At 32.8% G+C, this 15,939-nt stretch overlaps 1 protein-coding gene across 1 annotated transcript in view; it reads right to left on the bottom strand.

Annotated features, from left to right (window-relative positions):
* The window catches only part of TMPRSS15 (transmembrane serine protease 15), a 138,580-nt gene that overhangs the window by 52,027 nt on the left and 70,614 nt on the right, over positions 1–15,939 (bottom strand). Inside the window, exons 10-12 of the mRNA XM_074302039.1 lie at positions 9,889–9,994; positions 7,297–7,447; positions 2,913–3,048 (exon numbers count right to left, since the gene is read on the bottom strand). Of these exons, the coding sequence (XP_074158140.1) occupies positions 2,913–3,048; positions 7,297–7,447; positions 9,889–9,994 (393 nt within the window). The remainder of the gene's footprint in view (positions 1–2,912; positions 3,049–7,296; positions 7,448–9,888; positions 9,995–15,939) is intronic.

The following is a 15,939-nucleotide window of genomic DNA, read 5'->3' as shown; positions in this document are numbered from 1 at the left end:
AAAGGACAAGGAGAGAAGAGGGAAGTGATTTAATCTTCACATCGTGGTAGCATGACTACAGTGACCAGTAGTACCTATATCTTCAATTTTCTTCTTCAAATATAAGGACATATAATTGGTGACCTCTAAACAGACAAACAGAAAAATATATAATTGTATTTTTTTAAACTAAGTGTACTTACTTTGATGACTAGAGTGCTAAGAAAAAATAATAAATAGGATATATTATTATTATAAAATAACACGTACGTATATGTCTCAGTTCTCTTCTTTATTTGAGATGGACATGACAGACGTGCATTTCTAATTGTGTCTTTTTATCTTGCTAAATACAAAATCTATCTACATTATTTCTAATAGACAACTATTTAGGAACAGCTAGATTACATAATGAATAGAACACGACCTGGAATGATGATAGACCTTGAGTTAAATCTGGCCTCAGAGCTGTGTGACACTAGGTAAGACACTTAATCTCTGTTTCCTCATCTGTGAAATGAGTATTATAATAATAGTACCTACCTCCTAAAGTTATGAGAATCAAATGAGAAATTATTTGCAAAATGCTACTGTGCCTGGGCACATAGTAAATGCTGTATAAATGTTAGTTATGATTATTGCTATTTACCTATTGTAATTGTATTTTCCATGAATGCAGCTCTTCAGGGCATATGCAAGACAAGTCTGGGACCTACACAAGAAAGTGATATGTGTCCATAAAAGCTCTCTATGGTCAGAGCTCTTTTGGATTTTTTCTTCATTATCAAAGTCTGAGATGTGGGAATCTTAGGAAAAAGGGAAGATTGTCCCAAGCTTCCTCTCCAGATAACAGTGGCTTCATGTTGCTCTGGGACTGGTGCTACCAGCTTCCTTTCTGTACCGGTTGGGCATGGTCAAGCCTCGTGTTATGCTGGGGTGCAGGGGTTCACTATTTGCCTTCTGTAGTTGTGTTGGAGGTCTCATAGCTAGTTTGCTGATCAATTGGTTTCTCAACCAGGACAGGGTAGCAAACATTGCTATATTTTGGCTACAAGCCTCCTGCTTGATTCCCTTAGCCAGTGGAAACCTCTCCACCATGGGTCTCTCTGCATTGCACTGTATTGCCTTGCATTGCACCCTATGCTGTCTATAACTTCACACACACACATACACACACATGCATACACACATACATACACACACAGACACGCACACACACACACACACACACACACACACACACACACAACCCAATTGAGACAGATATTTCCTAAAATTCTTCCAAAATATCTTCTGCTGGAAGTTTGTTATTCTCCAAATATTTGCTCTGTCACTCCAAAACTATTCAGAGGCTTTATCTGGTATTGACCTGAGGGAAGCCAGGAAGAGCTCAAAGACCTGTCTACTCTCATTCATCTTGGCTCCTCAATCTTTTTATCTTTAACTACTTATTCCATCAATTTTGGAACCTGGAAGGTATCTCCAAAATGCATTGATACAGTTTGGGAAATGCAAGTAGCCTTTTGCTTATCTTTCTCTGCTATACAAATTTTATAATGTCCACTGCATATGTTCAAAACAGAAAACCACTGACTATCTAACTTGAGACAATCCAGGATATCTTGAACTCTTAATATGGTATGTCAATGCACATTGCTGCTGGGTTGGTTGTTGTTTTATGCAAAAATCTAATAGTCTACACATACATATTCTCTCTTCTTTCACCATTTCTATAAGCAATTCTCCAAAGTCAAATTTGAGAAAAATCACAATTTTAATTATGATGATACAAATTCACTTTAATGATGATCTAACTATAGAGGAAAACTTACATGTGTCCTTTAATAGGGCTACTAAGGTTCGTGAAATATCATTTGACACATTTTAGTTATTTATTACTTTTAGATAAGCTTCTTGTAGCTAAGGGAAGAGTTAAATTAAAGTACTTGACAGGACCAGGGATTGCTGGAGTTTACTAATGCTAAATGCCTACATTTGACTATTCCCTGGAGCTACTTTCTTCAATATTTATGCTATAATTAATTGCTTACTCTGCAGATAGACAGTTACAAGCTAACTCAGACAACCTTTTGGCAAGAAGTTAGGAAATTTTGCTTCCAACATACTGCTTGTATTAAGTCTATTTGATTGTGCATAACATTGCATTTATTGTACCATCTGGATAAATATAAGAGTACTTTTTTGAGATGAAAAAGTTTTAAAGCAGTTGAGCTTTAACAAAAAGAAATCCCTTTTAGATATTCACAGAAGGAGATAGCTTAAAAATTTCCTAGGGAATATCAAGTAATTAAATGCATGAAACATTAATAGCTTGAGTTTGGCAGGGATGAAAGAGAATCCTTGATTTTTCTTTATTAAAGTGAATGTTATTTAAAAGGGTTAACCCTTAAATATGAAAATTTGAATCTAGTTTAAAAAATTAATTTCATAGATACAAGATGAAGAAGTTGTGATTATTAACCTGAAAAGGTATAAGGGCTTTAGGGGTCTGCAGATTTAACAATATGATTTAGAAATACTCTTGAGAATCTATGATTTCAAGCATATAGAGATGCTTTCCATTAATGCAAATCACCATCTAAGACAAGGAGCTAGTAGCCTGAAAAAGTATGTGACTTGTTCATGTCAGAGATGGAATTTGAATCTTGATTCCAAGCCCAGAACTTTATATATTGCCTTATGCCTCCTGAAATATGACAAGCAAATAAGCTAAAGTGATTTCAGTTTCCTTAAGGGAAGCATGAATTGTAGGTCATCTTAAGCCATTTCATATGTGTCTATGTTTTAAAATCCCTTTTAATTTCCACAAATTATTAGCTAGTTTAAAATGGAAAATGTATAACTCAAACTCAGAATCTAACATGAAAATGTCAAAATTAGAAAAATGGGGGAAAATATATTCAGATACTTACTAGGAAGCTCTGGTGGTGGAGTTGGCACCAGGGTTGGTTCTGGATATGGACTCTTACTGCAAATCCCATTTGCTAGACTAATGTCATCCAAGGCAATGTCACTCAAGAATCCATTTTTATAAGCATCAAAAAGAACCTAAGTAATAAATCAGAAGATAGAGAAGATATTTATAAATTTAATAACAAATAGCTCAATCTGCACTAGAAACATTCCATAAATTATAATTCTAGGAGCAGATTGGAATGGTTTTATTCATAGATTAAATAGTCAACTAGCCATAGAGTGGGTGAAGTCATTAGAAGACTCCACCTGCCTAAGTTACCCTACTCATCTGCCACATCAAATCACTCCTATTATTTGATCTGAAAATCACAATATTAGAGAAAAAAGGCAGGTACATAATCTCTGAGAAGTTAAAGTTATGCTGTTAAATACATACATGTTATTAAGATAGGAAGAAATTCTTTCCCATTGCAATATTAAAACAGATTTATTTATCAATTTAACTAAAAATCAATGAGGATTCAATCATCAGGGATGTAGATGACCTTGTGACAAAGCATTATGCAAACACTTTGGTTCATGATGTGTTTTTCAGAGGTTTTCAGTTAGCATAGCAAAATTCTTCTCAAGAACACACACAGAATAGGGAAATGTAATGTATACACAAAGGGAAAAATAATCAAGTTATCTATGGCCGGGAACTACACTATTCTTCCACACACAACTCTCACATGGCTGATAGGCTTTCTTGCTCTTACTTTTGATGGATTTGCCAGATCTATGGTTATGTGGGCAATTTAAAAATAATGGTTCAGAAGTCTAATCATGCTCTGCTTTTTTAGGCTTACTACAAGTTTATGAGAGAGAAAAGTTGAGTTTTTATCAAGGTTACTGGCAACATCTACTGCCTTTTCTTTATTTCCTCACAAGGTAAAAATGTCCTTTGATCACTTTTCCATTAACAGTTGGGTTTTATCCAAAATGCTTTTTTTCATGCTTTATGAAATTTAGCTATTCAGTTTACAATTGCTATTTTTATAAGTATTTTTCTCTAGACTGTTATTTGAAAACTTAAATTCTATTACATTCTTTTGGCCTAAAACGTTAAAAGGAAGAGGAGGAGGGATTCACATGTTCATAGTACATTTTTTGTTGTAACAAAGAATTGGAAACTAAATTGTACTTATCAATTGTGGAATGGATAGACAAATTATGATGTATGACAATGGAAAATATTGCACCATAAGATATAATGAAAGGTACAGATTCAGAAAAAAATCCTGAGAGGATTTGGGTATTTGAATTGACAGAAAATGAAGTGGAAGAGGAAAATAACTTATATAATAACAATAATATAGTTTTTTAAAAAACTTGAAAGACTTTGTAACTGTTTAATGCAATGACTATGACTCTAAAGAACAGAAAATGAAATATATTTCTCCTCTCTTGGCAGACTGGCAATGGATTAAAGATGGAGAATAAGACATACCCTTTTGGACATATGCAATGTATTGATATATTTTGCTTAACTTGGCTTATTGATTTTAAGAGAATTTTTTTTGTTTTGTTAGCCTTTTAAGAAGGAGAATCAAGGGAAGAAGGGGATGATAATAAGAGGACAAGAAGAAAAAGAATAAGAGAGCATCAATGAATCATTTCAAAGATGCACAGTTTAAAACAGGAGGATCAGAGGAAATCAGAGAAACAATGACTTTGAAAGCAATGTTAAATACATTATATACTTTTAAAAAGAATAAGCTATACATAAACAGCGATTCACAGTTCTATGTAAGATCCCTTTTTTTCTATTCTTCCTTATAAAGGAAAATACATTTATTTATGTTTGTCAATTTTGAAATAATAATAAAAATATTAACACCATTAACACTTAAAATATGTATTTTATTTCTTTGTGTATAACTGAAAATTTAGGAAACCAAATATCTATCTAACTAAAATTGACCCAAAATCTATTTCAAAATCTGACCCAATTTTGGGATCTGGTTTCTTTCAAGAAAGGGAGAATTTCCTGAGCTCTTTACCAGTGTTTCTGTAACATAATTTCTCTTCTTTCCTCCCAGAATATGGAGCAGCCCAGCCCCCTTCTTTTTATCTATTGAAACACTGATTAACTTTCTTTAAAAAAGGAGACAAACAGTTCCAGAGACCTAATTAACAAAGGCTTCTGTGATGCAGTTTCCTAGTCACCTAAGGGCATAGTGCCCCCCCCCCCCCTGCAGACTTTATGGATTCCAGAAGGTGTGTGAGCGTCTGTATTGTTTAGTATATCTTCTCCTGATGACCAGACCCTTTCTATTGGGAGATGTAAGAGGCTGAGACCAGAAAAATTAAGTGCCATCCTTGTTGTGTATTTTTACCATGGTAGAGCAAAACAGAGTTCCTTTTGTTAACTACTCAATTGTGAATTGTGAATGCCTCATTTAATCTGAACTTAAAAAAAACAACCGAACTAAGAGAGTACTGGTGTTAAAGTCACTTTCAATTTATGGATTGTTCATAGGGTGAGAAGATGATAGGAAAAGCCTGTCAAGCAATACCAAATATATTTTCCTACTTGAGGAGTCCATGTTCTCAGACTTATACCAAAAAATTTGAATGTCTTTTGTGGGTTCTAGATTGAACTAATTTCCCATTGTTGATAAGTAACAATTTGTATTTGATTTTTGTCCCTAAAATGATCAATGTATCTTTATTTCCATTCATTTCATATTCCATATATACACCCAATGAAATGAATAAATACATATGTACATGTATGCAGATGCATATACATATGCGTATATCTACTTTCCTGGGATTTTGCTAATTTTTAAAATAAAAGATAGAAGTATCTGAAAAACCCAAGAAAGCAATTTTCACTTCGATTATTGGCAAAAATGGCAGAATATGTTATTTAAAAATAATTTATGAAAGGGAAATAAGTAATCATCAGAGGTCAAAATAAGTAAGAACAGGTCATGCTAGATCATTTTAATTTCCTTTTTTTTTTTTTTTGGACAGTTACCAGATTGTTGGAATAGGGGAATGCTTACCTCTATTTTATATTTGGCATAGCTTTATATTTGACAATGTACTTCTCATGAACAAGATGGAGAGACATGAGATAGATAATTGTAAGATTCCAAAATAACAGAATAACTGGAACCAAAGTCAACCTGGAGGGAGGTCTCTTTGGATTCCATTTTCTTTGTCTTCTAACATATAGAGATTTACTCTTAGTCTTGTGCATTCTACATTTTTAGCAATGACTTGGATAAAATCATAGACAGAGAACCACAAAAAATTCTATCTTAAATTACATTTAAAACACTACAGTTTCTAGAATACAAGGTATGATAATCCCATTGACTTTGATTAGACTATAACAGGGATATTAGACTCAGTTCTGGGTGCCAAATTTAACAAAAAATGCTGATAAACTAGAATACATTCAGAAGTATCAATCAGTCAGCAGATATTTAAAACCATATTTTAGGCATTGTGTTAGAGATGAAGATTACAAGGATGTCAGAATGATGAGAAGCCTCAAAATGATGCTAAATGAGGACTGGCTTGAAGGGAATGGAAATAGTTGACCTGAAAGGAGAAACTACTTGGGGGGATCATGAGTCAAGTCATGTAGAAAAGGAATTAAATTTATTCTGCTTGGTCCCAGGGAACAAAAATATGGATAATGACTGTTAAAAAGGGAGATTTAGATTCTATGTACAGAAATACTTGGAGGTGATAGGAAGCTATTGGAATTTACTGAGTGAGTATAAGGACAAAATGATTGCATCTGAGACACATCCAAAGGCAAAATTTGATTCCTTTAACTTCATCTAGAGAATGCTGAAAATCTTATCATATGACGTTTTTTCATATGAGTATTTTCCCTTAGAATAGTTGGGGAGCACTCAAAAGAGGCTGAGGGTAGGAGGAAATGAATCAAATTCCTATCACCTCTCACTAACTTCATCTGTTTCCTTAGCTTAGCCCTAAGGGCAGGTAATAACTGGAACATCTCTCCTATTTTACTATTTGGGGAATAGTTTTTATTTTTTTGGAAGTATAAGTGACCACTATAAGAGTGAAAAGTTGATTGGACTTCATATTTATAAATGAACATTAGCAAGTCAAAGAATTTCAGGTGACTAGCTCATCTTACAAAGTACAAAAGACTTTCCTTCTTTCCTCATACTGCCCCATCTTAGAAATAGGAGCCAATGGCTTCCTTAGATCTGAAAATTACAAATTTATAGAATTTAAATATATAAGATTTATAGGATGCCAGACTTGGCTAAAGAAAATAAAAAGTAATAAAAGTCATAGTAATAAGACTTTCCAGTATTTGAAAATATAGACAATATCTTTACCAACCTCAAATTCAACTTTTTCATTTATTGTTACTTGTCCATAGTTCCAAGTGTTGCCATAATTTCCTTCTTTATAAAAAATTGTCTTTTCCACATCATATTTGGTGCTGATATTAATGCTTAAGCGGTAGACATTTTCACCATACATGTAATACCTACATTAGAAATATAAGGGTTTCATTATCCTTTAAAAAAAGTGAAAATGGAGCCAAGATGGCAGAGAAACGGCAAAGACTTACCTAAACTCTCCCAAATTCCCTTCCAAACAGCTTTAAAAGAACACATATAATATCAATATTGTTAAGATGATCAATTATGAATAACTTAAGTTATTCTCAGTAATGACAGTTCCAAAAGACTTATGAAAAAAATGTCATGCACCATCACAGAAAGACTTGATAAGTCTGAATATAGATCAAAGCATATTTTAAAAAATGTAATTTTCTTGTTTGTTTTTTAATCTATTTTATTTCACAGTATAATTAATATGGAAATGTATTTTGCATGATTAATTATGTATGAACATGTACTAAATGTTTGCCTTCTCAATAAGGGGAGATTGGGAACTCAATTTTTTTTTTAATGTTAAAAATCATTTTCACAAATAACAAAGTGAATTTAATTCAAAAGTATTTTCTACTATATTCATGAAGTTCTTGTGGCAGTAAGCAACAAAACCATTCTCTACAGGTTGGAAATCCTTTAAAATCAGTAACTGAAGTTTGGTAACCATACAGGCTAATTAGAAATCATTTTAGAAATACAGCTGACAAGAACTTTCTCATTTTAAGGGCATATTACAAAAATAATTTTTTAAAACCACTAAAGATGATATAATAGAGGCAGCAAAGTAGTGTAATGGAAAGAACACTGACCTTGAAATCAAGGAGACCTGAGTTCAACTCCTGTCTCAGACACTTACTAATAAACACTTAGCTCTTCAGCCTCATCTATAAAATTGCACCTCCTTCACAGAATTGTAGTGTGAATCAAATCACATAATATGTATAATGCAGAATATAAAAGCTGGCTCTATTGATTGATTATATTATATATATGTAAATTGTCATATATTTAACAGGGAACATTTTGATATAGTTACTATTATATTTCCCATTTCTTTCCCTTTAACTTTGTTACTTAAAAGCTTTTTCTTTTTTTTTTTTTTAATTAAAGTAAAGGCAGTTATTTAAACATTTTATCTTTTTTCCTTATCACAGAAAGTGTTTCTTTTGGGGTTGAGGAGCAGAAACTTAATGTTATGCCACAGGTCTTGTTTATTGTTCTGACTCAGTTTCCCTAATTATACTGACTCAATTTCCCTAAATTGTCCTGCCTGGGTTTCCCTAATTGTTCTGCTCAATCCTGCAAAACCACCCCTCCCTCTTAATCAGAATATTTGATAAGGATAAAAGATCTTACATTTTAGAATATCAGAATGCTTCTCCCCATCCCAAGCTACCAGAATATCAGATACCGTCTTATCAAGATGCCTCTCCCCATTTCTGGGGTTCCTCCCCCCATTAGGTCATCCCATCTCCGGAGGCTCACCCCACCCTGTCAGACTTCCTTTCTGCTCTCAGCACCCTCACTCTGCCCCTGCCTCAGTCAACCCCCTGGGTGTGAGCCATGTGTATATATGTCATTGAGAACTCATGTTGTTTGCTGGATTCTTGGAGACAATAGTCTCATTCAGCCCTGGGACCAAACCATGGATCCATTTGGTCCCAGTAAATCTCTCCCATTTAATAAATTATTAAATAATCTCTAATCTCTATCCTGCCTCTGTTTCTCCAGCATTACATTTTGGAGGCTTCCCACAGAGATATTAGAAAATGAGGAGGATTAGAGAATAGAGACATTCGGAGCTCCACCTTAGGCTTTAGGGCGGCTGGGGATCTGGGTTCATTGCTTGGAGAGGCCAGCCCTCTGGATTTTTTTCCAGAGCCTTAGGGAAAGAGCAATTTCCAGCCACAACTGTGCCTGACAGTGGACACCTCCATTTGGCCATGGGAGAATCTGGTTTCAAACCCCTGCAGAGTAAGTTTTCTGTCTGGTCTGATTGCTAGCAAATCTGGTTCCCAGAAAAAGTTGGGGTGATGATCCACACAACTCTGGAAAAAGCTACATGGCATTATCTGGTTGTGAAGTACCCTTTGGTGCTACCTGGTTTTAATCTGGGCATTCTTTGTGAAGGCATATATATTATGGGTTTGGGTAGGGCAGCTAGATGGTGCTGTGTGTGTGTGTGTGTGTGTGTGTGTGTGTGTGTAGAGCAAGGACCTAGAGTCACCTGAGTTCAAATTTGACTTCCAACACTTTCTAGCTATGTGACCCTGGGCAAGTCACTTAACCCTATTTGCCTCAGTTTCCTCTTTTACAAAATGAGCTGGAGAAGGAAATGGCAAATCACTCCAGTAAGAAAATTTCAAATGGGGTCACAAAGAAAAAGACATGACTGAAACAAGTGAACAACTTAGGAATTACAGTTTGCAAAATACTCTTAGTGAAATTTCTGAATTAGAAAATGCAGAAGACTATCTTGTTATAATATGAATGTAATGTTCACATTTTAAATTATATAAATTTGACTTACCAGAAGCTAAGGCAAACTGGATCTGAAGAGGGAATTAAAGAGAGGCTTGAAAGGCGAACTCTTTCTTTTCTATTTCCTGGCCCCGTTGGGGTAGAAATATAAAATCCTGTTGGGGAAAAAAAAAGATTTCTAGACTTTTATAGCTTAGAATATACAGTAAATGGTAAATAGTATGAAGTAGAATATAAAACTGTAGTTTGGGTCTGTATGATATATACAGGTATCTATAGTGGCATTGTATATGCAATGGTATCCAATAAAAAAGTAATGGACAATCACTAGTGTTTTTATGTCAAGAGAAAATGAAGGTCTCCAGGACTTTGGGATTCCATTTGGTGACCTAAGGGAGGATATGGATGAGATATCAAACAAAATGGACAGGCATAGATAGGATAGTGATTTATACAGTTGGAAGGAGTACTCACATATATGAGATCACAAATCTTTGGAGTATTATAATAAGGAACTATATTAAGATTCTAGAGATACCAATTTTAAAAAGCCCTTAAACAGCTTCTGTCATCAAGAAGCTTCTATTCTACTGAAGTGATACAACACACACAAATAAATAAATGCAACATAAGTAGGAATAGAACATATCAATAATGATCCTCTTCTGTGAAACAAGAGAAAGTGTTTTTTCATATTTCTAACTGCCAAACTTCACCACGATAATTTTGAAGCATTCAATTGTTTCACTTATGCCCTTTCCAGTTAACATTGTTGTCGTCAGTGTATATTGTATATCCTTTTTCTGTATACTTCACTTTGCATCAGTTCATATAAATTTATTGTGCTTCTTTCACATTCATTGTTTCTTATAGCACAGTAAAAATTCCAATATATTCATGTATCCTAATATTTTTTTCCCAGTTAACCAAAGATTCTTAAATTCTTTAACAGTAAAAAAAACAACACCCCACCTTTTCCCCACCTCCTTCTTGTATTCCCCTAGAGCTTCTCTACCCCATGATCCTTAGGTCCCAATCGGTTGAGGCAATAGAGTTAAAAGTTTATGTATTTTCCTACTCCATAGTATACTTTAAATTGGAAAAGGCATCTCTGGACTATAATAAGGTCCTAAAAATCAATGGTCTCCAAGTTTTTTTTTTTTTTTTTTTTTTTTTTTTGTGAAAGTTCAGTCTAATAGTAAAGAGAAGAGAAAGATTGTATCTCCAATATATGTTTATTATTGTTTTTTATGCATATACATTTATAAAAATATACCTATTCTATCTCAGAAACATATGTCCATCATAAAACATACCCAAGAATAATTTGGAAAAGGTAAGAGAAAGATGAATAAATATTTTCCAAAATATTTTGTTGTATAGAATTTTTGTTGCATAAGAATTTTTTGAGCTTTCATCACACTATTAGTAATAATAACATTTGGATTACTTGCCATCTAGGAAAGCAGGTGAGGGGAAGAGGAGAAAAGTTGGAATATAATATTTGGCAAGGGTCAATGTTGAAAAATTATCCATGCATATGTTTTGAAAATAAAAAGCCTTAATAAAATAATAATAATAATAATATTTGTAAAGACAGCAATATTATTGAATATGCTTCATTATTTTTAAGCTCTCTATGTGTATTGAGAGCTATAGCATAGATATGACTTAGTAATTAGATATTTAGTTAATTTAATCAATGCAACATGCTAGGCAGATTTTTTATGTAAATTTATAGAAAAACATAATTTAAAACAATAAAATAATGGATCATGGCTTCCCTCTCTCCATTCCTTCCTTCTTTCCATTTGATCCTCAGAAGACAGAGCCAAGTATAATAGTTGGAACTTTTAAAAAGAAAAATTTATAAGAAGACTATTCCTCCACTAGCCACATATAAAGATGGTCATATTTTTGTTTTTTTTCCATATTCTACAAATCCACTTACAATGTTTATGAATTGTGGAATTCCATTGCCTGATCTCAATCTATTAGTATTTCACTTCTCCCTCTGTTTCACAAATTCTACTTTATCCTCAGATATTTTCCAGTATTTGCACTACCTACACTCTCCTCTAAACATTGGTTCCTATTCTCTACTCTAAAGTTCTTTATTTCTTATCCTATTGTTGGGCTTGCCAAGGTAAACCTCGGCCTTAGATCACTCCCCTCGTCTGCTACCTTTTCCAATATACATAATGCTGAACAAAGTCAGAGAAAAAGCACAAAATGATAATAGATGCTGCTAAATAAAGTAGGGGGAAAAATCACAAAACATGGAGACAGGAAGAGGTTAAAATTGTTGTGAAATAAAGATGAAATGAAACAATAAAATATATTTTAAAGGATTTGATTCCATAGAGCAAATTTCCTGTGCAGAACTATCAGTTGTAGCTCTAATTTGAAGAAAAGTTTTCCTGACATAAATTAAATTTGTCTTTTTAAAAGTTCCAACCATAATACATAAACTTTTAACTCTATTGCCTCAACCGATTGGGACCTAAGGATCATGGGGTAGAGAAGCTCTAGGGGAATACAAGAAGGAGGTGGGGAAAAGGTGGGGTGTTTTGGCTTTTGTTTTTTTTACTGTTAAAGAATTTAAGAATCTTTGGTTAACTGGAAAAATATTAGGATACATGAATATATTGGAATTTTTACTGTGCTATAAGAAACAATGAATGTGAAAGAAGCACAATAAATTTATATGAACTGATGCAAAGTGAAGTATACAGAAAAAGGATATATAATATACACTGACGACAACAATGTTAACTGGAAAGGGCATAAGTGAAACAATTGAATGCTTCAAAATTATCGTGGTGAAGTTTGGCAGTTAGAAATATGAAAAAACACTTTCTCTTGTTTCACAGAAGAGAATCATTATTGATATGTTCTATTCCTACTTATGTTGCATTTATTTATTTGTGTGTGTTGTATCACTTCAGTAGAATAGAAGCTTCTTGATGACAGAAGCTGTTTAAGGACTTTTTAAAATTGGTATCTCTAGAATCTTAATATAGTTCCTTATTATAATACTCCAATGATTTGTGATCTCATATATGTGAGTACTCCTTCCAACTGTATAAATCACTATCCTATCTATGCCTGTCCATTTTGTGCCATACTTTGGGAAAAGAAAATTTTTTATGGACAGAAGGAGCAGGAAGAAACCAGGAGAGTTGTTTTGACAAATGGTTGGAGAGATATTTTCCTTGAAGGATAAGATCAGGGAGGAATGGGGAAGGATGCTTGAAGGATAAGATCAAAGAGGAGTAAAGAAAGATCATGGATACTCTAATGACAAAAACTAAGTTTGGGAAAACAAAGTCAGGAGAAATTTTGGGGGGAAAAACAAATTTGGAAAACAAAGCCAGGGAATTTGGAAAAAACAAAGTTTGGAAAAAATTTGGGAAAACAAATTCAGAGGATATTTGGAAAAACAAAGTCAGGGGAGATTTGGGGGAACAATTTAAGAATAGATTAAGGAATTTTGGTCTTGGGAAAATAGCATCACATACATAGACTATAATTTGTTTATCCGTTGGGACCAATTTTTCTTTCAGTTCTTTGCCACCACAAAGAGATGCTACAAATATTTTTGTACATATAGGATCTTTTCTTCTTACTTTGATTTCTTTGGGGGCTAAAGTGGTATTGTTGGGTCAAGGGTTATGCAGTTTAATAATTTTTTGAACATAATTTGAAATTGTTTCAAAATGACTCCATCAAAAGTGCATCAATGAGGCTATTTTCTCTAGACCTCTCCATCTCTCTCTCTCTCTTTTTTTTTTTGGTGAACTTTCTCAATTTGATGGATGAAGAGAAGAAATCTCAAAGGTGCTTTAATTAGAATTTCTCTAAATATTAATGATTTAGAATATTTTTCTATGGTTATAATAAAGCTTATGTTTCTCCCCTTGTGAATCACCTATTCATAAACTTTGACTATTTATCAATTGCAGAATGACTCTTCTTCTTATAAATTTTAATTAGTTCCTTAAATATCTTTGAAATTTGACCTTTACCAGAAAAAAATTGCTGCAAATATTTCCCCCCAGTTAATTATATTTTTTCTAAGCTAAATTTCATCAGGTCTGTACAAAAACTTAGAAATTTTTTTGTTATTAAAATTATGCATTTTACCTTATATCATCCTTATGTTCCTTTGTTGGTCATAAATCTGTCCCTAATATATGGATGTGAAAGGCAATTTCTTCTTGTTTCTTTAATTTGACATGATCTTTTATGCTTAGATAATGTATCTATTTAGAGTTAATATGTAAGATATTGTTCTAAAAATAATTTCTGGCTGACTGCTATCAAAGTTTTCTCAGAAGTTTTTGTCAAATAGTGAGTCCTTAGTAAATGTCATGCTTACTGGTTATCTGATTAATGACATATTAAACTACTAGAGTGTTTTTTGTTTTGTTTTGTTTTGTTTTGTTTTGTTTTGTTTTGGTCAGAGAATATTGTGTACCTAATCTATTCAATTAATTGACCTCTCTATTTTTTAAGCAGTAGGAAATTTTTTGATGATTACTGCTTTGTAGTACAGTTTAAGATTTGGCTCTGCTAGCCTTTTTGTTTTCCCATTAAAAAATTTATTTCCCTTAAGATTCTTCACCGTCTGTTATTTCAGAAAATTTTATAATACTTTTTCTAGTTCTATAAAGTAATCATTCAGAAGTTTTATTGGCATGAAAAAAAGTTTTATTGGCTGAAAAAAGTAAATTAGTTTAGGTAATATTATCATTTTCATTGTATCATCTCAGACTATCCATAAGCAATTATTATTTCTCCAATTATTTATATTTGTCTTTATTTACATAAAGGCTGTTTTATAGTCATATTTATATAGCTCCTGTGTGTATTTTATCAGGTATTCATCAAGTACTTTATATATTCTACAGTTTTTTTAAATGGAATTTCTCTTCCTTTATCTTTCTTCTGGGATTGGTTCAATGGATAGTAGTGTTGATGATTTGTGTAGATTTATTCCTGTACATTTATTTTCTATTCTTCAACATTGTCTAATTTGTTGTTTCCATTAATTTTAAAGTATTTAAAGTCTTCTCTCTGGGGTTTACTAAATATTCCATCATATTGTCTATAAAAAGTGGTGACTTTATTCTTTTTTATTTTTGCTTATGCTTACTTCCTTAATTTAAAAAAATAATTATATTATTATAACTAGCATTTCTACTACTATTTCAAATAGTAATGGTTACATTAGATATTATTGGAAATTTTCCTATTTTATTCCCCAATAATATAGACTCTTGGTTTTAGATATATAATAGCTATCATATTAAGAAAAAAATCCATTTATTCCTATTTTTCTAATGTTTTCATAGAAATTGTTGTTTTCAGTTAAAAAATAAAGGTTTTTTTCATGCCAACTGATATAATCTTATATAGCTTTTATTACTAATATGATTATTTATGTTTATAGATTTCTTGATAGAAAACCAAAACTGCATCCTGGTATAAATCCAATCTGGTCATAATGTATAATCCTTTTTATATGTTGATATAGTTTTCTTGTCAATATTTTTTTATATCAATGTTCATTATACACCACCTTCCCCAGCATCCCCACTCACACACCCACATTCACAGATATACACACACTTCTTGACACCTTGATATAGAACCTAAACACTTCACTCTTAGACTATTGCAATAGATTTCTGGTTGATCACAGGCCTCTCCCCCTTACTGTCCATACTCCATTTGGTTGTCAAATTAATTTTTTTAAAGCATAGTTCTGATCATGTCATTCTGTTTATGAGGCTATAAATTTCAGTGGTCCCTTATCACCTCCAGCATCAACTATAATATCCTCTGATATTAAAATTCTTTCATAACCTGCCTTTCCAGTCTCTTTATACCTTACCCATCTCCATACATTCTGTGAGGTCACATAACACGTGACATTGTCCTCCTTAGCTTTCTTTGTAGAAGATATTCTATCTCATTACCCTGACTATTTTTACTGATTGTCTCCTATGCCTCAGAACTCTCTCCTCAGCAGTACCTCCTACTTGCATGGCTTCCTTCAAGTTTTGCAATAAACTTTTCCTCCTCTCCTTCATTA

This window comes from Sminthopsis crassicaudata, chromosome 3 (assembly GCF_048593235.1).
Source record: "Sminthopsis crassicaudata isolate SCR6 chromosome 3, ASM4859323v1, whole genome shotgun sequence".
Taxonomy (NCBI): domain Eukaryota; kingdom Metazoa; phylum Chordata; class Mammalia; order Dasyuromorphia; family Dasyuridae; genus Sminthopsis; species Sminthopsis crassicaudata.
This window is presented reverse-complemented; position numbering and strand designations above follow the sequence as displayed.